General features: G+C 37.6%; 2 protein-coding genes and 1 non-coding gene across 4 annotated transcripts in view; 2 read left to right on the top strand and 1 right to left on the bottom strand.

Annotated features, from left to right (window-relative positions):
* HSF5 (heat shock transcription factor 5) overlaps positions 1-3,840 on the top strand; it is a 51,136-nt gene extending 47,296 nt beyond the window's left edge. Inside the window, exon 6 of the mRNA XM_027087195.1 lies at positions 1,567-3,840. Within this exon, the coding sequence (XP_026942996.1) occupies positions 1,567-1,637 (71 nt within the window). The 3' untranslated portion in view covers positions 1,638-3,840. The remainder of the gene's footprint in view (positions 1-1,566) is intronic.
* On the bottom strand, positions 770-897 carry LOC113609805 (U6atac minor spliceosomal RNA). The gene has a single exon (XR_003428803.1). It is a non-coding gene; the product is annotated as a U6atac minor spliceosomal RNA (small nuclear RNA).
* Positions 3,841-7,553: 3,713 nt separating the features above from the next.
* Positions 7,554-23,528, top strand: part of RNF43 (ring finger protein 43) — a 62,254-nt gene continuing 46,279 nt past the window's right edge. Inside the window, exons 1-2 of one of the 2 annotated variants that reach the window (XM_027087189.1) lie at positions 7,554-8,199; positions 9,261-9,897. In XM_027087189.1, coding sequence (XP_026942990.1) covers positions 9,646-9,897 — 252 coding nt within the window. In that variant the 5' untranslated portion in view covers positions 7,554-8,199; positions 9,261-9,645. Of the gene's footprint in view, positions 9,898-23,528 lie in introns of both variants that reach the window. The other variant, XM_027087188.1, reaches the window with a different exon arrangement.

Below are 23,528 nucleotides of genomic sequence, written 5' to 3'. Positions count from 1 at the left end.
TTCAGAACCTTTTTTTTTTTTTTTTTTAAGATTCCATATATATGTGTTAGCATACGGTATTTGTTTTTCTTTTTCTGACTTACTTCACTCTGTATGACAGACTGTAGGTCCATCCACCTCACTACAAATAACTCAATTTCGTTTCTTTTTATGGCTGAGTAATATTCCATTGTATATATGTGCCACATCTTTTTTTTTTAACATCTTTATTGGAGTATAATTGCTTTACAATGGTGTGTCAGTTTCTGCTTTATAACTAAGTGAATCAGTTATACATATACATATATCCCCATATCTCTTCCCTCTTGCGTCTCCCTCCCTCCCACCCTCCCTATCCCACCCCTCTAGGTGGTCACAAAGCACCGAGCTGATCTCCCTGTGCTATGCGGCTGCTTCCCACTAGCCATCTATTTTACGTTTGGTAGTGTATATATGTCCATGCCACTCTCTCACTTTGTCCCAGCTTCCCCTTCCCCCTCCCCATATCCTCAAGTCCATTCTCTAGTAGGTCTGCGTCTTTATTCCCGTCTTGCCCCTAGGTTCTTCATGACCATTTTTTGTTTTTCTTAAGATTCCATATATATGTGTTAGCATATGGTATTTGTTTTTCTCTTTCTGACTTACTTCACTCTGTGTGACAGACTCTAGGTCCATCCACCTCACTACAAATAACTCAATTTCGTTTCTTTTTATGGCTGAGTAATAGTCCGTTGTATATATGTGCCACATCTTCTTTACCCATTCATCTGTCGATGGACACTTAGGTTGCTAAAAACAGTGGTTAGATGCCATGAAGTAGGTGGCAGTGCCTTAACCGCATGTGTGTTGTCAGGCCCGAAGGCCTTTTCCATCCTTGTCAAGGGGAGTGCTAACCTTCTCTCTCCTTTCATACAACACTTAACTCTATTTCTGTACATGGTCTTAGCTTTTTATGTTAAAGAACCTAGTGCCTGAACTGAGAGCTCACTTTTTTACTTCTTTCCAGTCTTAATGACCACTCTTTGTTTCTTGACCTCCTTGAAGGGTATACTTTATTTTTAACAGACAATTCAGGTAGACCTTTTTATAAGAGAATCAGCTGTGTTAGTCAATAAGTGGAAATTTTTTGGAGGCAATCAACTTTGGAAAGGTAGTGATTACTTATTTTAACATTGTATTTCTGAAGGCATTACTTTTTCATATTACCAAAACCCACCTATCTATTTTTATAGCATCGAAGAAATGAATTTTCATTTGTGTGTGTTTATTTCACTTTGATCTTTTTGGCACTTTTCCTTAATTTTTCACTTATAATAAAAGTCAGTTGGAAAGAGGCTTATCCACATCACTAAAAGGAGAGAAACTTTAAACTTTGTTAGTCTCTTTGGGTTAACAACTGGGCTGCATCTGTGTGCTTTAGAGGTACGGGAATGCCCCCCAAATTGAGAACCTGATGAGGTAATGTGATTTGAGAGCCCATTCTACAGGTGAAACACAGCGACTTGTTCTTCTTGTCGAAAGAACTGTCTATTGAACTCTCCAGTTCGGGAAGCTAAGAGTGAGTAAACGAATCTTTTTTCTTTCTAGATCTTCATCTGCTGGTGGACGTGGCCTGCAAACAGGAGCACTTTCCACAGGAGGAAGAATTAAAAGAGTGAGAATGGATGACAAACGTGACATTGTGCACTGGCTGTAGCTGGAGGCAGACTAGCCTTGCACATGACACACTGTTGGGGCTCTTTCAGTTCTTTAAGGAAAAAAAGTATTTTTTTTTGTTAATTGAGAATTTTGTTAATTGAGAATTGGGAATTTGGTATTTACTACAGCTGTTCAGTTCAGATTGTTTACCTGGACAAACTACCAACCATCTAGCAGTCTTTTTTTTTTGCTGCCCAGATCCCTTTCAAATGAAAGTTCCTGGTCTTCTGTTACAGTCAAAAAGCATCTAAAAACAGCTGCATCTATGGTACCGGAGAATAATCTGTGTGGGTGTGCTGGTTTGTCGTCTCGCCACTCTCAAAAGTAGTCAGCACAACTCCAGTGGGGAGTTCAGTCTATCTGTTTCAAGTCACAGTGTGATCCTTTTAGAGAAAATTGTGTGAGAAACAAAGGCCTGTGAGGTAACCAAGATCACAGGTCTAAATGGGTCAGGAATTCCAGGGAGAAACCCTGGGAAAGAGTTAATTTTCTAAGTGATTAACCAGGAAATGCTCTTACTTCCTAACCCAGCATTCTGTTTCAAAAGCAAGGCGTCCGGACTTGGACCATCCATCACACTTAACAGCCCCTGATTCTTCTATATTTACGGGAGCATTCTTCTATTTTCATATCTTTCTTTAATTTTAATGATACATTATCATAAATGGTAAGAAGGTTTTGTTAATATATCACTTATTTAATATATCTTCTAAAGAAAAGTATTTAGCTTGTTGAATATAATTGTATTTATAAAATGTTGGTAGATTTTTAAGTTTTAAGGCTTTATATTTTTATTAATATTGAGGGGTAGAAGGATAAAGGATGCATATATAATATTTTAATTTTGAAATGGGAATGTACAATGTGTGAACAAAACCATTAAGAGATTTAACACAGTGTTTTCTTATTTTAGATTTTTACATTCAGTAAGTATAAATTCTCATCTATAAAAGATAGTGTGCAAATTTTGGGAGAAGCTGATTAGTAGTCACCTAACAGAAGCTATACCTCTGATATTTTTAATAGTTTATGTATGGTTTAAGCTTCTGAGAGAAGTTTGGGTAGTGGGATAGACTATAACATTTTTATCTTATCCCCTCTTTAGGATCCTAAATTCAAATAGTAGGATTATGGGACTGGTTTTTAGGAGAGGTATCTTGGATGTCCACTTTCTGTGGTTGATCCCTCACTTGCTAATCCAATGACAGCAGAAAATTTCTGATTTAAAGTCTTTTAAATTGACTAGAACTTTCTTATTAGATTCTGCCTCAGTTTTCCTAATAAGCACTGCAGAAACAAAAGGAAAGCCTAGGAATATGAAACTAGTGAAAAAGGAAAGGCCCTTAGTGATGTGACATAAGTACTATTCAAGCCACGGTGGATGTAGCAATTCATTTCTTAAATTGCATTGTGCCTTCCCAATGATGTACTTCCCCAGAAGTATTACAGAGATAGTAGTTTTTTGGAAAAGGATGAGCTCTATATTGGTCTGCAGTGACTCACTTTAGATATGAAAATAGGTTCTGAAAAGTGACCTGTTTGGTCCATCTGATTAGACTAGACGATGTCCATGTGATGAACATTTATTCATCTTTATTAGCAAGGTTTAAAAGAGGAACAGATTATCAAGACTCCTACATCTTTTGGTCAGACTGTGTATTTTGGCAGAGTATGTGAAGAGGAGACCCAGTTTCTATATGAAGGAACTTTGCCTTTTCTCTGTCAGGTTGAAAAGCTGATACACTATGTAGGTGATATTCATTCCTTCCCTTAAATATGCCTTTCTTGGCTTTGTATGTGTTGAAAGAGATAATATCTTTTGAGGAACATGTGTCAAGCGGGAACCTTGGCATGGATTTGGTTTCAATTGTTTTAAGGCTTAATTAATGAAATACCTTTATCAGCTTTCCAAACCTCTTTTTATATATGAATACAACAGACCAAGGAGCTGGATCTACTGCTATACTCACATGCCTGCTACCTATCAGCTAAAGCTATCATTACTGTCTTGGACAGAGTGGCAAAAGATAAAATAAAATCTTTGTGTGAATTAGTCAGTAGGGTCTGACACATGCTAACAAGGCTCCTGACTAGTGCCTAAGTATTTCAGCACCTTAAGCATGATAAATTTCAGTCAGTCAACAATAAAGTGTTTCAGCTAGACTTGTTGTCTTGCTTGTTTTTACTGTTTGGTGATCAATAGAAACCTCAGTCATTATAACTATTAATCATAATAGTAAAGTTCAGAAGAAAATGTGCTCTGTTTTCCAAAGAATCTGACTTTAAAAAAAAAATCCTGAGTTTTTTTCATTTACACTTGAATAGAGATTGAATCCTTAAAATGCCATTAAGGATAAGGATGATTCTTGGACATGTTTATAGAAACCTAGGTTTTTGGAAAAGGATCAAGGTCTTCAGTAACTTTAGTCAATGCAGATGTGAAAGTAGATCCTGAGGTGTGATCTGTCTCGTGTAAAGTTAGGTAGTAGGTGTCAGTGAGATGGGCGATTCATTACCATAGTGATGGCATCTTTTTGACATCTCTATGGTAGTTGTGGTCTGTCAGTCCCTGAGGGATAACGCCAAAACTTTGAAGCCAGAGAATAATTTCTCTTGCTTATTTATTCTGGTGACTTTGCTTGTCAATACTGTTTAAATAAACACAATATATCAGTGAACTAAGCTATATAGAGCTGTTTGGTTTGATCCTGAGTAGCTCAAGGTACCCAGACTCATGATACCTATTATCGTCATGCTCAGATCTCAGAGTTTGCTCAAGAGAGGGCAACCACATCTATATTCTTTTCCTTTCAGCTAAGTATCTGTATTAAGTCTCAGGTTTGTGTGTCTTAATTCCTTTGCAAGTTTCAAGCAGTAATAGGTGAGGCAAAGTCAATTAGTAGGTTACTTTTTGTTTAGTTTAACACTAAAGATACTTTTACATATATCAGATATATAATAATGTATATTTTACACATTTTATGCTATACTTTTACATGGCATACATAAAATAAAAATGTAAAACCAGGGACTTCCCTGGTGGTCCAGTGGTTAAGAATCCGTCTTGCTGGGACTTCCCTGGTGGTCCAGTGGTAAAGAATCCGCCTTGTAATGCAGGGGACATGGGTTCGATCCCTGGTCAGGGAACTAAGATCTCACATGCCGCGGGGCAACTAAGCCCGTGTGCCACACTACTGAGCTCGCGCACCTCAACTAGAGCCTGCCTGCCGCAAACTACAGAGCCCACGCACTCTGGAACCTGAGCGCCACAACTACAGAGCCCATGTACCCTGGAGCCTGTGTGCCACAACTAGAGAGAAGCCTGTGTGCCACAACTAGAGAGAAGCCTGTGCACCACAATGAAGATCCCGCATGCCGCAACTAAGACCTGATGCAGCCAAAAATAAATAAATTAATTTAAAACAAATCTTTAATTAAAAAGAAAAAAAGAATCCATCTTGCAATGCAGGGGACGCCGGTTCAATCCCTGGTCGGGGAACTAAGATCCCACGTGCCACCGGGAAACTAAGCCTGCATGTGGCAACTACTGAGCGCTCACACCACAACTAGAGAGCCCACACGCTCTGGAGCCCGGGCGCCACAACTAGAGAGAAGCCTGTGCACTGCAAAGAAGAGCCTGCATGCTGCAACGAAAGATCCCACGTGCCACAACTAAGACCCGATGCAGCCAATAAAGAAATAAATAAATATTTTTAAATAAATGTAAAACCAGAGCAGACTTTTAAAAAATTCTCTCCAGAAGAATTAGAGCTACTCCTATTCTTTAGGAAAGGAGCTATGAAAGGTCTATACTTGCATTATGTTCTTAAGGTCCAACCACTAAAGAAAAAGTGCTAAATTAAGAATTTACTTTAGAATTTCTCTCTCTGCTCTAGGTGTTATTAGGCCTAAAATGCCAAAACTATCCCCATAAACCCTCTTTAAAATTTTTTTTATTAATTTTTTTAAACTGAAGTGTAGCTGAATTACAATGTTGTATTAGTTTTAGTGTACAACAAAGTGATTCAGATATACATATACATATATATTTTTTTCAGATTCTTTTCCATTATAGTTCATTACAAGATACTGAATATAGTTCCCTATGCTATGCAGTAGGTCCTTGTTGTTTATCTATTTTACGTATAGTAGCATGTCTCTGTTAATCCCGTACTCCTAATTTATTCCTCCGCCACCCACTTTCCCCTTGGTAACCATAAATTTGTTTTCGATGTCTGTGAGTCTTTCTGTTTCATGAATAAGTTCATTTGGGTCATATTTTAGATTCCACATATAAGTGATATTATATGATATTTTTCTATCTCTGTCTGACTTAGAATGATAATCTCTAGGTCTATCCATGTTGCTGTAAATTGTATTATTTCATTTTGTAAAAATATTTATTTATTTATTTGGCTGTGCCAGGTCTTAGCTGCAACATGCGGGATCTAGATCCCTGACCAGGGATTGAACCTGGGCCCCTTGCATTGGGAGCGTGGAGTCTTAACCACTGGACCACCAGGGAAGTCCCTCATTCCTTTTTATGGCTGAGTGATATTCAGTTGTATATATGTACCACATGTTCTTTATCCATTCATCTGTCGATGGACGTTTAGGTTGCTTTCATGTCTTGGCTATTGTAAATAGTGCTGCTGTGAACATTGGGGTACATGTATCTTTTCAAATTGGACTGTAGACCCTCTTTAGGGATGAAATTCTCAAGGTGGCTAGGTCACTCATACTTTTTGCCTTCAGAGGCATTATGTTCTTTAATCTTTACAACAAAGCTACAATGCAATTATTATTCTCCACGTTTTACAAGTGATCAATTTGTACAATTTTTTTGTACAAACTAAAAATTGTTTTAAATTTTCTTATGTGTTTTTTACCACAATTTAAAATGTGATTTTTACCACAATAAGCATGTAACATAAATCTTAACCATTTTCAAGTGCAATGTTAACCATATTCACATCATTGTTCATTTGTACAATTTGGAAAGACTGTTGGCAGCAGGTCAAAATAAAATGTCTGGGCACAGTCAAATATAATCTGGTCGACATGAAAATTCAAATTTTAGAAACATATATTAGAAACTTCTGCATTATTTCTGAAGACAGGGCTACTAGAAGGGTTATTGTTCATGAGTGTGATAATTAACCAAAAATTCGTTTTCTTTTTGCCTATATTCTGATTAAGCATATATATTTTACCACTTTGTTTGTATTTATGATATAGACTGACTTGCAGTCTCACATTGAAGGCCCAGGTCTGATCCATAGTATTATTTCACCTCCCAGGGATGTGAGAAGAAAATAACAGATTCCAGACCTCTGACATCACCTAATCTAAAAGCTTGGTACAGGCACAGTTTAGAAAAGAGCTACTGAATTTAAATTTGTAAGGGCTGAAGAAAAACTATGCATAAAATGGACAGAGTTCTTGCCAGGGTAGCAGACTTAAGACAGCAATAAATCAGTAAGAACTATAGCACAGGATCACTTTATTCTGGCTTTGTGGCATTTACAGACACTAAAACCTGGAAAGAGCAGAAGTGCCTTTGAATTTATATTTGCAAAACCTTGTGTCCATTATTTTATCTTCTGGGTTTCCTTTTTTTTTTTTTTGTCTTTATTTCCTATACCACCATCTATGTCTCTTGGGGGCAGAAGCTGCTTACACGTCTGTTTGTGTGGCCCTGATTTACATGTGGTAGCTTGCTTACCCAGAGAAAGGTATTGAAGATTGAATTGGATGCAGTTTGGCTGTGGCTCAATAGAGGGAGTCGAGGAGCCGAGAGAGGCTCTCTTCTCAGCACCGGAACGTGTCTGGTGAAGTGTGCGCGCACCAGGCCCCAGCCAGCCAGGAGGAGGAGGGGCGGGATGGGGGTGGTTGCCTCTAGCTGCTCCACCCTCACTTTGTGTCAGCAGGTAGAGAGCGTGATTGCAGTCCCAGGGGAGGGAGTCAGAGCTAGAACACCAGTTACAAACCACAGGCTTCCTCCTCTAGGGAGCTGATCCAGAATTGTCTTTCTGGAAGGGAAGCACTCGAATCCTTCCGAACTTTCCAAGTCTATCCATGATGCAGAGACATTGCCCTCTGGGATTTTCTATGTTCCTGGTAGTGAATTGTTGCTGATGTATTTGCTACTTTGCTTCTTTTCTCTTTCAAGATTTGATCATTTTTATATGCTGTTCGGGGAGAAAAAGGACTTTTGTTAGAAAGGAGATTTCAGAAATGGTTTTGGATCCTCTAGAAGTGTTTTTAGAGTTCTTGGGGACAGTAGCTCTAACCTTGGAGTAAGTTTCTGCCTTTGACCTGCACGGATTATTTTTTCGGGCTGCGGAATTTCTCGGCACCTAGCTGCAGTGTGGGGCATTGGTTTGGTTGCAGAGTAAGAAGGTGGAAGAATGAGCTGTACTTGGTTAAGCAGTTGAAACCTTTTTTTTGAGCAGGATCTTTAAAAGCATAATTGAATTTGTTTCACCCCCGTGGATTCCAGTGGGCCTGACAGCACAACAGGTTTGCAGATTTCTTTCGAAATTCTTTTTTTTTTCTCCCTCTGCCTCAGCAAAAGAAAAGAATCTATATCACAGGTTCATGTTCCATTGCTTGGCTTTTCAGCATTTATTCTGAAGACTTAATAAGATTTTTTAACTTGACCTCTGAACACAGTGGGCTTTGTGGTTGAAGTGCATTTGTATTTACTTAAGGGTGCACATTTTGAAATCTTAGAATAAGACGTTGTTTGTACAAAGACCCAAATTCTCAAGTGTGCCTAGAAATAGCACAGATCTACTCTACTCAGGTTTATTTTTACTTTTTCAGGGTTTTCTACTTAGAGGCTGTAGACTAATCACCTCCTTACTCCCCCTTTTATTCCCCACCCCCTCAAGGAATTTGAAAACGTGTTAGGAATAGTCCTTTGTTTTACTTATGAACCTAGAAAATTACAGATTATAAGATCTGGATAATAAAGTAGTTTCCAAAAGCATCTCATGGGAAATCAAAGTGCTTGGCATTCTCAAGCAGGAGCATAAAAGCTGGAATCCCTAAGAGAGAAGGGAAAATAAAGATAGAAATATGAATGTCAACTGGGAAAAATAGTTGGAAAGCCAACCTTTTCAAATATTCTTCTAATTGTGAAAGTTGGAAAAGCTTGTGATGCTCAGGTTTATCCTGTGACTATGTGAAGACATATAAATTAGCACCTAGTTTACAGGCAAATCTAGGTAGAAAATCTAAAAATCATAGTATATTTAAGTTCATGAAAAGTGTTGTAAGTTCAATGGGCCTGGAACTTTGGCTACAATGAAATACAGTTTAATGTTGAAACTTTTATGAATACATGTTGTAGCATCTTTGGACATCTCTCAAGGTGTGGCCTGAAATAGTGTTTCCTCTCCTTCCCCATTTTTTAAGAAAAAATTCTCCTGTGATCTTTAGTCTTTTACCGTTGACAAATTTTGTGGCTTTAAAGGACCATCTCTTCATTCTCTGAGCTGGAGTTTTTCACTCTCACCTTTGATGCATGGCCTTAGTCATTTACTTTGCCTTGTTTTGTTCATTAACATTGGGTTTAGTGGCTCGAGAACTTGATGCATATGGAAGACCAGCACCAAGTGATCTGACATAATTAACATTCAGGATGTGACATTCAACCTCAAGCAAAATTGAAAATTCCAAAGAGAAGCGGCGATATCTTTACTAATCATAGTGAAGATGGGAGAAAATGACATACCTGAAGCAGAAGTAGGCTGAAAATACCTTCTTCCCTGCCAGATCAGGAATACCACCTGTTCTTGGGAATATACTTTAGAGAAAGGAAGGGCCAGAACTACGACTCGGCTTTCTGAAGCTGAAGCATAAGTTTCTTTTCCTCCGTTTGTCTGGATCTAGGAACCTGTGTTTGGTATTAGCTAGTGGAAGCAGTATGTATGGCCGAAGTGCATTGCTGCAGCTGGTAGCATGAGTGGTGGCCACCAGCTACAGCTGGCTGCCCTCTGGCCCTGGCTGCTGATGGCTACCCTGCAGGCAGGCTTTGGACGCACAGGACTGGTACTGGCAGCAGCAGTGGAGTCTGAAAGATCAGCTGAGCAGAAAGCTATTATCAGAGTGATCCCCTTGAAAATGGACCCCACAGGAAAACTGAATCTCACTTTGGAAGGTGTGTTTGCTGGTGTTGCTGAAATAACTCCAGCAGAAGGAAAATTAATGCAGGTAAGGATGACTTTATTTTTTTTCACTTTCCATCTGTTTGAAATATGCCTTTCTTCTTTCGTCTGCCGAACCAAATTCCATACAAGGGCTCTGCTGCTTAGCTTCCTGTGTTTCATCTTGTTAAGTATATTACCTTATTGGCCTTCTAAAGCAAATTCTTATTTTATACTCGAGAAGAAACATATAAATCCTGTATTTTATAAGATCATCTGCTTATTTTTAACTCTCGTACTACACTGCATTACATAATAAGTCCTTTCTTTGCAAGTGATATATTTTGGACACTATTTTTTTATAGATGAAATATATGGGCTTGTATTTAATGAACCTGAGGATTGTACTTTGCATCATGTTTCGATTTGAAGTGAGCACCGAGGAGGTTGATTTTAATGGGCAGTAGCACCCTGAAATTCTAGAATGTCCTTGGAGCAGATTTGATCAGTGTGTCACTTTTAAAATTCAGTCAAGCTTGAATGCTACGGCTGGCCTTATACCACGTGTGGCACCCTATTGCTAAGCCCAAAATGGAGAGGACTGGATTACAAAATGGACACAAGGTATAAACTTGCCTCCTGATCACTTTGGCCTTGTCTACACATAACTTTATTACTTCCAAAAATTTTTAATTTAACATGTTTTTTATCGACCCACAAAGTTTTTCAGACACAGTTTCTTAGGCTTTCAGGTTGTGAATTTTGCCTATAACTCATTCATAGCCTACTCTTTATGTGCTTAGTGTATGAACTGACTGAAGCCACAGCATTTCATAGATGAATTGCTCATTCCCCATGGTGAAGATAGAGCCTTGAGGGCCCTACCTTTTTCATGTGGCATTCTAGTGTCTTACTCTATAAAATTATGTTGCTTATTGATTAAAATTCATTTTACAAAAGGACATTTCTCACTGTAGCTTTTAGTCACAGGTGAAAAATGTTAAATATCATTCATCTCAGCATCTAAGCTCAGATTTTTATTTTGTAACATGAACAGAACCAAAATATTGTATGAATTTAAATTTTTGTCCACTGAGAGGAAAAAGATGAGAAAATTTAACAAATTATAGAACTCTCTTTGCCAAACACGGATTTTTACATATATGACTTACTGGCTCTTCATGATCACTTCTTAGGCAATATTTTGAAGCTGGGATAAGTGAGGTGGAAGAAGAATTGGGTGAAAAGGAAGGCTGTGCTATTTAGAAAAATAAACAGGCAAAAAGAATATATCTGGAAAAAAGAGTGTAAGAACTTTTGGATAAGAGTCTATTCACTTAATTTGAACTTTAGGATAGAATTAGGAATATTTAAAAGTTGAAACCATAAATCATTTTGAATACAACAGTTGGAAAGGAAACTTCCATCCTGACCTTGCCTAGTTAATACCTTGAGGCATGAGGTATGTGCTCCATTGTAATTTTTTGCCCTAAGTAATTTTACTATAGAACCGTATTCTGGAGGCTCTGAGGTCTTTGGGAACCATGCTAAGTTTTGTGTCTTATTAATGTCCTGTGGCAGCATATTCAATGGGTTAATTATATGCTGCTTAAAATAGTGTCTTTTATTTTGAATGTTTTGCCTTCTATTATCATAAAGCTCCCCATAAAGTTTCTGTGTATTCATAAAGGAAAAGGTACATGAGAGATACTAGCTGGCATTCTCTGCCATTTATTACCTTGTCAGTCTGTATCCTATCTTCTCTTATTTTGCCCTTTTTCTCACTCTGGTAAGTGTTGCTTAATCCTTTTTTTTTTTTTTTTAACCTATTAACTTTGAATCTATCAGTGTACTTTAAGTACTGATTCTTTACTTTGTGAAGAGAGAATTTCATTGTATCTATTATTTAGCAAGGCCCTTCCGGGCTTTCCAATAGATAGTGTGCATCATTGGCAATTTTCAGTCTGTCTTCACCTTTTCTCTCCATACAAGCTTCTTCTAGGTCATTAATAAATTTGTACACTAGCCTAGTATTAGTCTCTGGAGACTTTCAGTATTGGTCCTGGTTTATTTTCTATTAATCAGTTTTTAATCTACAGTAATTACTGTAATTTTCTTAATAACCTCTTATGAGAGACTATTAAAAAAAAGAAACTTTTGGATGATATGCCTCAGTTCATTTTTATCCACTATTTGATTAACTCTTTCAAAGAAGTCTAGCACGTTAGGGACACATGGTTTACACTTGTAGAATCCATGCTGTTTGTTCCTTATCAGATTACACTGCAACACAGGTTTACTCAACTGTGGTTAACCAAGCCTTCCACTCAACTGAAGTTCTGTTTAAATGTCCTAGAGCTCGGCTTTGCTGCATTTTAGCTTTCTTGATGGATATCTGTTCCCTGGTGTCACAGATCTAAAGGCAATCTTCTCTGTTGGCTTTGCAGAATTTGGGATAATTCTGTGTATCCTTCTACCTATGAATCATTCTAGTTGCCTGTTAAGTTTGATTATCTTCAAAGATGCAGTCAGGTCTTTGTAAAATTGGGCATGCTATGCATTGGGAGATGTAAAGTTATGAGAACAGTGATTTACAAAAATCATAATGACCTTGTTGTGGTTTCTGGAATTTCCAGAGAGTTTCAGAAAATCTGACATTTCTTTACATTTTGCTCAACTATTTCAGGGTATGTACTTTTTCATAAGGACCAAATTAACTGGACTTTCATTTGTATTACAATTTTAATTTTCCTTAGACAAAGAGAAACATCCCATGACAATGTGCCCCCAATTTGCTTAATAATAAAATAGGCCGTAGAACTGTCTCTAAAATAATTTTGCTTGTCTCAGCTTCATCTGATGGCTGTATGTACAAGGCCAGGCCTTGGTGAATTTTTGTCCTGATTCTTATTCCTCACTCTTTGTACTTAGGTTTCTCTTTACCAACAGTTATATCCATTGTACAAGATATGTTCAGAGTCTTAAATTATAATATTCTCTTTAAAGTACTAGGAGAAAGTCAAAATAGAAGAGGAAATGTTGCCTTGGCTGTATTCCTTTCATTTCTCAAGTCTTCTCTTTTCCATTTCAAAACTCCGCATCTTAGCCCTGACCAAATTATATTGCTTTCCTTTCTGTTCTGCCCAAGAGCTGCTTCTTTGCACGACTATATCATTTCAAATCCCTGTGCGCCTTTGTCATTGTCTTTAAAGTGTCTACTTCTTAGGTTTCCCCTACATTTGCCAAAATCCTGTCTCTCCCTCTCCTCTGATTTCTTTCTACTTTTTAAATCTTTGTTGCCCTTTGAAATTTTATATTTAGGATAACCTTCCACCACTATTCTGCCTCAGTATTTCCCTAACTAGCCCTCAAAAATCCATGTCCAAAAAAATCTTTTTTGTAATTATGAGTAATGATGGATGTTAACTAAGCTTATTGTGGTGATCATTTCACTATATATATAGTATATATATATATCAAATCATGTTATACATCTAAAACTAATACAGTGTTATATGTCAATTATATCTCAATAAGAAAAAAAAAAGAGAGAATGTGGGAGACACACACAAAAAAATCCATGTCAAGGAAACTTTCAAGGATCTCCTCATTACTTGGCAGTGACTGATAAAGAGGACTAAATGATAGTGATTTTACTATTATTCTTACTATTTTGACTGTTCATTTGACTAATTCTTCTTCTCCTGGTTTATACCATTGTAGAAGGAAAATGAGCTGGAGCTTATGCATTGTCTCATTGTCCAGTTTTCTGGTTTGTTTACCTCTTATCAACATTTGTTTATATTATTTCTAAGTGATAACGTTGCTACCATTTTACCCCTGTAAAAATGATTACAGTCCTATTTTCTTTCTCAATTCTTGTTCTTTATTAATAAATGTTACTTAGAGGGACAACTCAAATTAATCTTCCTTCTTCTCAAAGCAAAAGAGCAAGAGGATCTTTGTGTAGCGCAGGAGAGGTCACCGATTCTTTAATTATCGCACTCTTCCTGCTCAGCTGGTTGTCCTGGATTTTCTTAGACTCCAGGTTAAAGTTATGATCAAGATTAGAATGTGCTGCCCTGAGGCTTCAGACCTACAATGGGAGCTGTGGTAGTGCAGCATTTGGCCAGTAGCAGTGAACACCTCCTGGACAAATTCCCCCTTGCACAATGTCTCTGCTTGCCCCTTCATTTTACCTATTAGTCAACACATAGTTATCCCATCTTTCCATTTTCACTTTATTTGTAGTCAGGGCCTGAAGTGAATTATTTGGGGAGGAAGAGAAAACTTTGTAAGTAAAGTGTTAGCCAAAGCCAGAGAGACAATGCTTTATAGGAAACTGTAGTTGACAAAGTGCCTAAACTGTGACTAAAGGGACTTGACTTTTAGCTTTGACTCTGCCACCAAGTAGTTGGGTGATTTGGGACAAAATAGTTTTTTACCTTTCTAGGCTTTAGATTTCCCATCTGTAGAACTGAACTTGTGCTATGCACTTCACATGTATTAACTCATTGAATCCTTGTAATACCTTCATGAGAGAAATACAGTACTTTTTTTTTTTTGAGATTAGGGCAGATGTTTTTTAATTGAAGTATAGTTAATGTACAGTATTATATAAGTTACAGGTATACAATATAGTGATTCACAATTTTTGAAGGTTATACTCCATTTATAGTTATTATAAAATATTGGCTATATTCCCTGTGTTGTACAATATATCCTTGTAGCTTATTTTGTAATACATAGCAGTTTGTACCTCTTAATCCCCTACCCCTAGTCTGCCCCTCCCCCCTTCCCTCTCCCCACTGGTAGCCACTAGTTTGTTCTCTATATCTGTGAGTCTGCTTCTTTTTTTGTTGTTATATTCACTAGTTGGTTGTATTTTTTAGATTCCACATACAAGTGATATCATACAGTAGAAGTACAGTACTTTTATTTTTACATATTATAGGTAAAGAAACTGAGGCTCAAAGTGAGGCTCAAAGCTATTTGCTAAGATCTAATAGTAGGGGGCATAGCTGGAACTTGAACCCCAGAGCTCATGCTTTTCTAACTCTAAAATTCTGTACAGGGACTTCCCTGGTGGTCCAGTGGTTAAGACTTCACCTTCCAATGCAGCTGGTGTGGGTTTGATCCCTGGTCGGGGAGCTAAGATCCCACATGCCTCACGGCGAAAAAAACCAAAACATAAAACAGAAGGAATATTGTAATAAATTCAATAGAGACTTTAAAAAAAATAAAATTCTGTACATCTACAAATGCCAAAGATGAACAAAACACCAGTGTAGGCTTTGTCTAAATGATGAATTTATTTCCAGAATAGAAAGGAATGAAACTGATGACTACTATTCTCTGCAATTGATCCAAACTATATAATATCCTGCTAACTTCTAATAATCTCTGTATTTCTTCTATTTCTCTCATTTGTGTTTCATTTACACATTTACAAAGATATTTACAAATCAGAATGTTTATTTACTTAGTATTTCCGTTTGAGTGGAACAACTTTCATTACCTTTCTTTTCATTTTATAACAGTCTGTGGTAAGTTATCTTATATGGGAACCTGAAATAATAAACTTTGAAATAGTATGCATCTAACTGTCATAGTATGCATCTAACTGTTAGAATTCCTTGGAAGCAGAGATTTCAAAGATTTTGTGATTTTGCTTTGAGGCCAGCCTTTAAAAGAAGTATAAATATTCAAGGTACAGTCAACTCTTGGTTATTTATGTTAATGGCGGTGCAGAAAATTCAGTTAATTTATAATTGACTTTGGAATGTAGTCAGAAGTACACCGTCAGATGTAAATCCTCTGTGCACACAAGCAATCTTAGGTGCTTGCCTTCTATGATCCCAGCTCAGAGCCTTCCTGATATGGCTTTGTTGTTAGAAGCATGGCACCCAGAAGAGAGAAGGAAGCTGCAGAATATTTTTAATGATAACTTTTCAAGTTAAGGAGATATCTCATTTATATAAAAGTACCTATCAGACAAATTTGTATATATAATAGTTCCGTACTTCATGTGGAAATCCAGCAAAATTGTTGTAAGTTCAAATTCATTAATCTCTGTGGTTAATCGGAGGTAATGAATGAGCTGTGCCCTTGGTTACTGCCCCTATCAGGCTATTTAGTGTCCTTTGAGCGGATTCTAGGGGTATGCATTTCCTTGGTTTTTGTGGTAAACTCTGTGTGTGTGTTGTAATTTTCTTTATCTACAAATTAGCCATAGTTAGCTTTTTATACAGTTTTAAAGATATCCCTGGGGCTCAAGGTTTTGTTTTTGTTTTTAATAAAAAAGCTTTAGGGCTTCCCTGGTGGCGCAGTGGTTGAGAGTCCGCCTGCCAATGCAGGGGACGCGGGTTCGTGCCCCGGTCCGGGAAGATCCCACGTGCCGCGGAGCGGCTGGGTCCGTGAGCCATGGCCACTGAGCCTGCACGTCCGGAGCCTGTGCTCCACAGCAGGAGAGGCCACAGCAGTGAGAGGCTCGCGTACCAAAAAAAAAAAAAAAAAAAAAAAAAGCTTTACATTTCATTCACTGGAAAGTGTTTATTGGAACTTTCGTGTGCTTTTTTTCCCTCCTTTTACTCCCTTCAAATTACTAAGTACAGTAGAGGAAAAAAGAGGTTATAAATGAGCAATGTACGATTATAAATGTTCTGTCAGGAACCAGAATTGGTAGCAGGGTATTGTCAGAGAAGTGTGTGCTGATGATGTTCCATCGAATTTATGTAGCAATTTTCTTCCAAGAAGCTTGAAATGATCCACAAATACTTGCAAACCAAATACAGGTGATACTTACTCCATTTTATAGAAAAAGAAACTTAATGGGAGAGAGAAAGCAAGTTAATTATCTTAGAAGAAAGTTGCATAGAGATGGACCCAGTGTGCTTTGCAGGAGATAGACTAGTAATCCACTTTTTCAGTTATCCAAGGATGTGGGTTTCTCAGGGAAATCCTCAAAAGCTAAAATATTGTCCATGGCTGAGATATCCTCTATTTGGACCGACGTTGCTCAGTTTGACAGTTCAGTTTAAAAGCTATTGGTGAAGCAGTTGGCCAGCTTTATGTCTCAAAAAGCCCTCTGAGCTAACTCTCTGACCTGCATTAATTGTTCTTTTGAGAATTGTTAGAGAACAAGCCAGAGTCTTTACAGTGAGCGATAAGGCCCTTCAGGATCTGGCCTGGCACCTGCACCTTTTACCTCCTCCCCGCTCACTCTACTCCAGTCACCCTGACCTCCTTGTTGTCCTTCAGTTAAACCAAGACTGTTGCCACCTCAGGGCCTTTCCACTTACTAGTCCCACTTACAACCTGGGTATTTTCTTCTCTCAGTCTCAAATGTCAACCCCGTGTCAGATATACCTTCTCAGTGAGGCCTTCCTAGACCATCCAATTCCGAAGGACTCTTCCTATTCCCCCTAGGGCTCATATTCTCCTTCCCTGCTTTATTTTTCTTTATAAACTTACTGCCATGTGACATACTTTTATAGTTGTCTGCCTCCCCTCAGTAGACTATGAGCTCTGTGAAAGCAGGGATTTTGTCTCTTTAGTTCAGAGCTTTTTGGGACTAGGGCTTTAGTATTACTTAGATAGTGCCTTTGACACAGTAGGTACTCAGTAAATATTTATAGAATGAATATAAGGAACATTATGGTGGTGCTGAGTGGCTGTGATAGGTTGGACATAACTCTAGGATGAAGCAGATTTATTTATATCTCATCACATTTTTTAAAGTATATTGTGAAGTCAATTATTTTGAGTGCTTTGGGTTTGATAGAGCATGCTGTATTCCTTTATTTCTCTGACTTACTGACAGCATAGTGTCTCCTTGATTGTCATTTTCAAATTGTAAATATGGCTATAATCAGTATGTTTGAGGAGCTCCTTTACCCAGCACTTATTTAGTTTAATAACTAGCCCAACCCCTACTTTTTAGAAAATTCTAAAGACATAGACATAGAGAATGGACTTGAGGACACAGGGATGGGGAAGGGTAAGCTGGGATGAAGTGAGAGAGTGGCACTGACATATATACACTACCAAATGTAAAACAGATAGCTAGTGGGAAGCAGCCGCATAGCACAGGGACATCAGCTTGGTGCTTTGTGACCACCTAGAGGGGTGGGATAGGGAGGGTGCGAGGGAGACACAAGAGGGAGATATGGGGATATATGCTGATTCACTTTGTTATACAGCAGAAACTAACACACCATTGTAAGGCAATTATACTCCAATAAAGATGTTAAAAAACAAAACAAAGAAAATTCTGACTTTCCAAGAAAAATGGATTGGAGTACTGATTTAAAATCTGTGATTATAAGATATTAGCATGTATCCAAAGGACCTCACCTTCTTAGTCCTTAGGCCTGTGATTCCCAATTCTAATTTTGAGATACCCTAACACAGTGGTTTTCAATCTTTTTTTTTCCATTCTTTTTTCCCCTAAACTATTTGGTGGGGTGGGAGTGGGGGTCACTGGCCCCTTTGAGAATGTGCTGAACGTTATTGACCATATGTACTTAACGTACAGTTTTGCATAAAATCTCAGTGAGTTGAGAGAATCTCTGAGACACATGTAGTAATCTAAGGACTCCAGATTAAGAGCTGTTATCCTAGAATAATCCCAATTATTTCAAGAAATGAAACCAAATTCTCAAAACTAATTTACCCTCAGTTTACTTAATTTAAAAAGTATTTGTGTACATTACTAGAAGTCAAACAGACAGCAGTATTACAGTGCAATTATAAGAAGGTTAGCCTGACCTAAGATGACCTTAGATATAAAAATTGGTATCTGACAAAGATCTGCTCAAATATAGTGTAGTAAAGGGATTGTGCTCTCCAAATATCAGGTGAAGCTGCATCAACTCAAGAAATGCTTACAGCCCTTCATCATGGTGGTTTCACTGAAAGGCCCACAAGAATAAAAGATATTTTCCTAATTTGTTTTGACATAAGTAGAACAATTGTGGCTTTATGTGTTTATTTGGTTACTGAAGTCAGAGAACAGAGGCTGTAAAATGAGCTAACTTTGGTTACTTACCATCAGTTTCTCTTCTGTCCTTTAGACTCCATTGCTTTTCCTAAGGTGTAGGAATCCTTGGGCCCGTCAATTTCTATTTGCTATAATGGAAAACTTTGAATCTCTTTTAAAAAGTTTATTGTTTCTTGCTTGTTTGTTTTTAAATAACAGATAAGCTACTTTACATACTCTTATTTTTATCTGGGTTTTAAACATTACAGTTCATTTTGTTTTGTTTGATACTTTTTAATATATTAGAGTCTGTGTTTAAATTGCATATTCAAAAACACCAAAATAATCAAAGTGATTTAAATTAGGGTTTTTAAAATTGTAAACACAATGTGTCACATTTTTCCTGGATAATAATTAGATTATTTAGATACTCTGATCCCTAAATCTAAAGCAGTGGTCCTTGTTCAAGATGGCAGCCTATCTATCTTCAAGACCCCTGTTCGTTTTTAAAAAATTTAGAGTACTTCTGTTATGATGGAAATCAACCATATACTACTGTAATTTTAAGTAGCATATTCAGTTATCATGTACCTATCAATTCTGTGCATGCTGTTATATCAAAAGGGTACTATTGTGCGTATATAAATTTATGATCATTGAGAAACACTGTTGCTATTGTTATTTCTGTAGAATAATTTGGATGAGACTGAAGGCCTTATGTTTTATGCCTACTGATCTTGCTATTTCCTAAAAAATGATTACAGATTTCCATTCTTTTATCACCTAAACTATTTTCTACAGTCTTATGAATTATCCACTCTTAAAAAGAAATCTTTTACATGGTTCAAGTTTCATGTTCTTTCACTTTTATATCTTCTACTTAGAATCATATTGGTTATCTGACTTTAAGAATCTTGTGGCCAAGTTCTCTTTAATTTTGTGAAGGACTTTGTTGTCCTTTTACTGGAATTAGGTCCTCTTCAGTTTTCCATACCTGGGGTAAAATACAGTTTTGGGTGGGAGGGCAGAGGCACAGGCTATTCCGTTTGTAAAATATAATCATCAAGTTTCAAGCTAGGAAAAACACCTAATCCAATCATTTCATTTTACAGATGAAGAAGTAAACCCAGAGAGATTAGTGGTTTGCCAGTCAAAGAACTGCCAATCTACTACCATATCTTACTGGCCAGCGTTTTTAGCAAACCTTATTTATTTATTTTAAACTTTTTTGGGTCATTGCAGGAAGATTAAAAAGAAGATGTTGGCAGAGATTTTTCCCCCTGAACATTCCATTAAGAAGATATGGAGTGCCGTAGGGTCTCTTTCCTCTTTGATCCCTAGTCAACTAGAAGGCATACTTTAAAACAAAGGAGCAAACAAAAAAATACCTTGCTGCAATTTAGCATTACTTTACATGGTGCATATGCATAAAGTAATTTACGCCATAGACTCACTGCACCAGGTGGCCTTTTGTCCTGGATTGTCTCCTCAAAGCAACAGAGGCTCTTTACAAAGTCTAGGCCAGGAAACTTACCGAGATTGGGGGTGCACTGGAGTCTCCCCATGTCTTATACTGTGGGTCTCCTACTGTGTACCAAACGCAGTGGCAGGTCCTGTGGGAATACAGAGAACAGCACCCTAGCCTAGTCCAACTGAGGAGTTATACCTTCGACAGCGGAAATCAGTATGCGATGAATGCCAAACAAGAAGTGCACGCATAAATGCGTTAGCGTGCCAATTTTCATTTTCTCAGGAGTCATTCAAATGACTGTGGTGATTCTGTCTCAAGATCCCCTATGACTGGAGAAAAAATAAACAAAAACCGTAAAATTTTAACCCAGGCAACTTCAAGGAGCTTAAATCTAGAGGACAACTACACCCCAAACAGTCATACCTTCTAATTTTCACTTCTATCAGTTAAGTATAGGTTATAATATTGCCAGTAAAAATATTCCTGTATGTATAATACTCATCAGTAGCATTTTCTGTAGAAGTCCAAATAACTAAACACCATGGCTTTCTTTTCAAATTGCAAACTGACTTTCTAAAATGTACGAGAAGTTTCTGTTAAGTTGCAGTAAAATTAAAACAAAATTTAGCTTTAAACAGAATTGAACACATTGGGAGTTCTGTTTTAATTGATAATCTAACTGGCTCATTTTAATTCTTTGTAAACTGCATAAAGGAAGAAATAAACACTAGGACTATGTAGAAGGTGAAAAGTATTTGAGTATCATCTCTATTTTAAAAACTTATTTCAGTACCAAGATTTTTATTATTATTATTGACTTTAGTCATTATTATCTGTTATTCCCATTCTCTTGGGTTGGTTATGTATAATATGAGGGCTATAGAGACCAACTCAAGAAGAATATACCTGTCTGCTATGACAAAAACATTAGATTATTACCTGCTGTGAAGTTAGTAAACTGTATGGTATACGTCATATATTTTTATTGTCATTGGACATTATTTGAAGTTTAGTTGTCTCCCTTTGGATATATGAAAAGTCCGTAGGTGCCTCATGACCATTTAAAAGGTAAAAGCAAGTCACTTAACCTTTCATCTGTTGGGGTAGGGTTGGTGGGGTAAGTAAATGATCTTTAAGTTCCTTTCCAGCTGTAGACATTTAGAGGTTATACTTATTTCAGAAATAGTCTTATTTTACAAAAGGGACGTGTAACTTGCTTATTTATTTCTTTTCCCTGAGATAAAATTGATTTGGTAGGTGGTACAAAAAATCTGACCAAATTCCTTAAAGTCACACAACAAATTAGTAGGAAAACTAAGCACCAGACTCAGTCGCACTTCTAGTCCTTCGGTCCTATACTATGTTTACATTCGGTTAACACACACAAAAAGGACTTTTTCTCTGGAGTCTTATATTTCAAAATATGTGTAGTGGATTGAGGACCCTTATTCTAAATCCTTCATCAAGGCTGTCCCAGTGACCAAACCACACTGACTTCAATCACGAACCTACGTCCAAGTGAATCTGAACCTTTGAAAAGGCTTGAAGAAGCCAGAGGTAACCTGGAGCTGTAGTCGTAGAAGGAGGATGATGAATCTGATCCTAAAATCATTTGTAAAGTGGAATTATTAGAAATAAGTTGAATAGTTACATTAGACATAAGATTTCAGAAAAGCTGATAGGTGTTCACGTGTGGAGTTGAGGGTTGGAGCTTCAGTAAGTAAGCATCTGGAGGCATCTGGGAGGAGTGGAAACGGGGCCATCTGATTAGTAACTGTGCCTTGTTATTAAACCGTGACTTTCTGCATTGTGTATCCCCAGAGTTGGAAAACTTCCGCTGGCAAAAAAAAGAGAAGGGCTGCCGTGCTGTTGCTGAGGGCCATACAGTAGACACAAAAGCGCCTTCTTAGAGGCCTGCAGCAGAGGCAGCTTGTACAGGCAGGCCCATTCCTCTCAAAGACTGGGAATCAGATTCTTTCCCCAGGGGGTTTCCAACTAGTTTGCACTTCAGAAAAATCTTTTCTTTCTCCTGCTGTTCACGCCCTGCAAAGAATTTTCTTCCAACCAAAGAAATTGTTTTATAATCAAAGATCCTTGTCCTTAGTTGTTGGACATCAAAGAAAGTTTGGAGGAGACTGGGGGATTATGTGAGTGCCTAGAATTTATTTTGAATGCAAACTTGCAACATTAGCAAGTCCCCCAAAGAATATACTCATTTCAGAGCTGGGAGAGAGCCTAATATAACTAAGTCTCTATTTTTCCTTGGTTGCATATACCCCGGTAAGATACAAATGAGTTGAGCAGCTCTATCTGGACTTAACTCCTGTTACATTTGGTTCTTGAGGTTCTTACCAAGGGAAGAGGTACCCGTACTCCACCTACCCTTTTAAAACCTGATATTAGGGAACATCAAAATCTATTGAAACAAACAAAAAACCTCTTTTTTAATCTTCAATACTTCAACTCTTGGGAATTTGGGGCTTCTCCCAGGGCAGTTGATAATATATAACCAATGTTGAGAGTCACATTCCCTACATTCCCTACTGTCTCCGAGGTGCTGTTGGTGTCATTTTCTCCCACAAAGGAAACCCTCAGCACCCTGAGGGCCTGAACTCAGGTCTTGGCAGGTAAATGAAGGAGGAACTTACTTCTGGATTTAAACTGTTTGGTTTGAGTCAGGCGTAAAAAGGCACAACCATGTTAAGTACCAGCTTCATAGTCTTACCTCTGGGCCCCGAATAGGAAGAATTTATCAGTTAGGGAGAATGAAGACTGTAACTTTAAAAAATTATTTTCTGGGTAAGAACAATGATTCACTTGATATTTTGGTTCTTGCACTTCGGGACATTTATAGGGCCTTGTTCTCAGATTATGGCTCCTTCTTAAATATCCTTCTCTGAATCTATGAATTTTTTCAAGTTTTTCTGGAATCCACTTATACATTATCTAACTTTCCTTCCTAGGGCAGATTAACAGCAGCAAGAACAAGAATTAGGAAAAATAAAGTGATGGATAGGGCAGATTTAGGCAGAATTATGCCCTGGGCAACGAACATTCTTGTTATTTTGATCTTGGCTCTGTGGTTATGAACAGAAAAGAGTGTGTGCTCTAGAAGACTTCCAATCTCTTTCTATCCCTTCATAGCAACCACAAAGTAGTGGTTGGAAGTACAATTCCAGGAACACCAAAAATGCTCACAGCTTCAATAGTGCCCCCGCAAGGATTCTCTGAGTACTCTTCCTCGTAG

Source organism: Aethalodelphis obliquidens, unplaced genomic scaffold (assembly GCF_003676395.1).
Source record: "Aethalodelphis obliquidens isolate GAN/ISIS:26980383/991018 unplaced genomic scaffold, ASM367639v1 scaffold58, whole genome shotgun sequence".
In the NCBI taxonomy this organism is placed as follows: Eukaryota; Metazoa; Chordata; class Mammalia; order Artiodactyla; family Delphinidae; genus Aethalodelphis; species Aethalodelphis obliquidens.
This window is presented reverse-complemented; position numbering and strand designations above follow the sequence as displayed.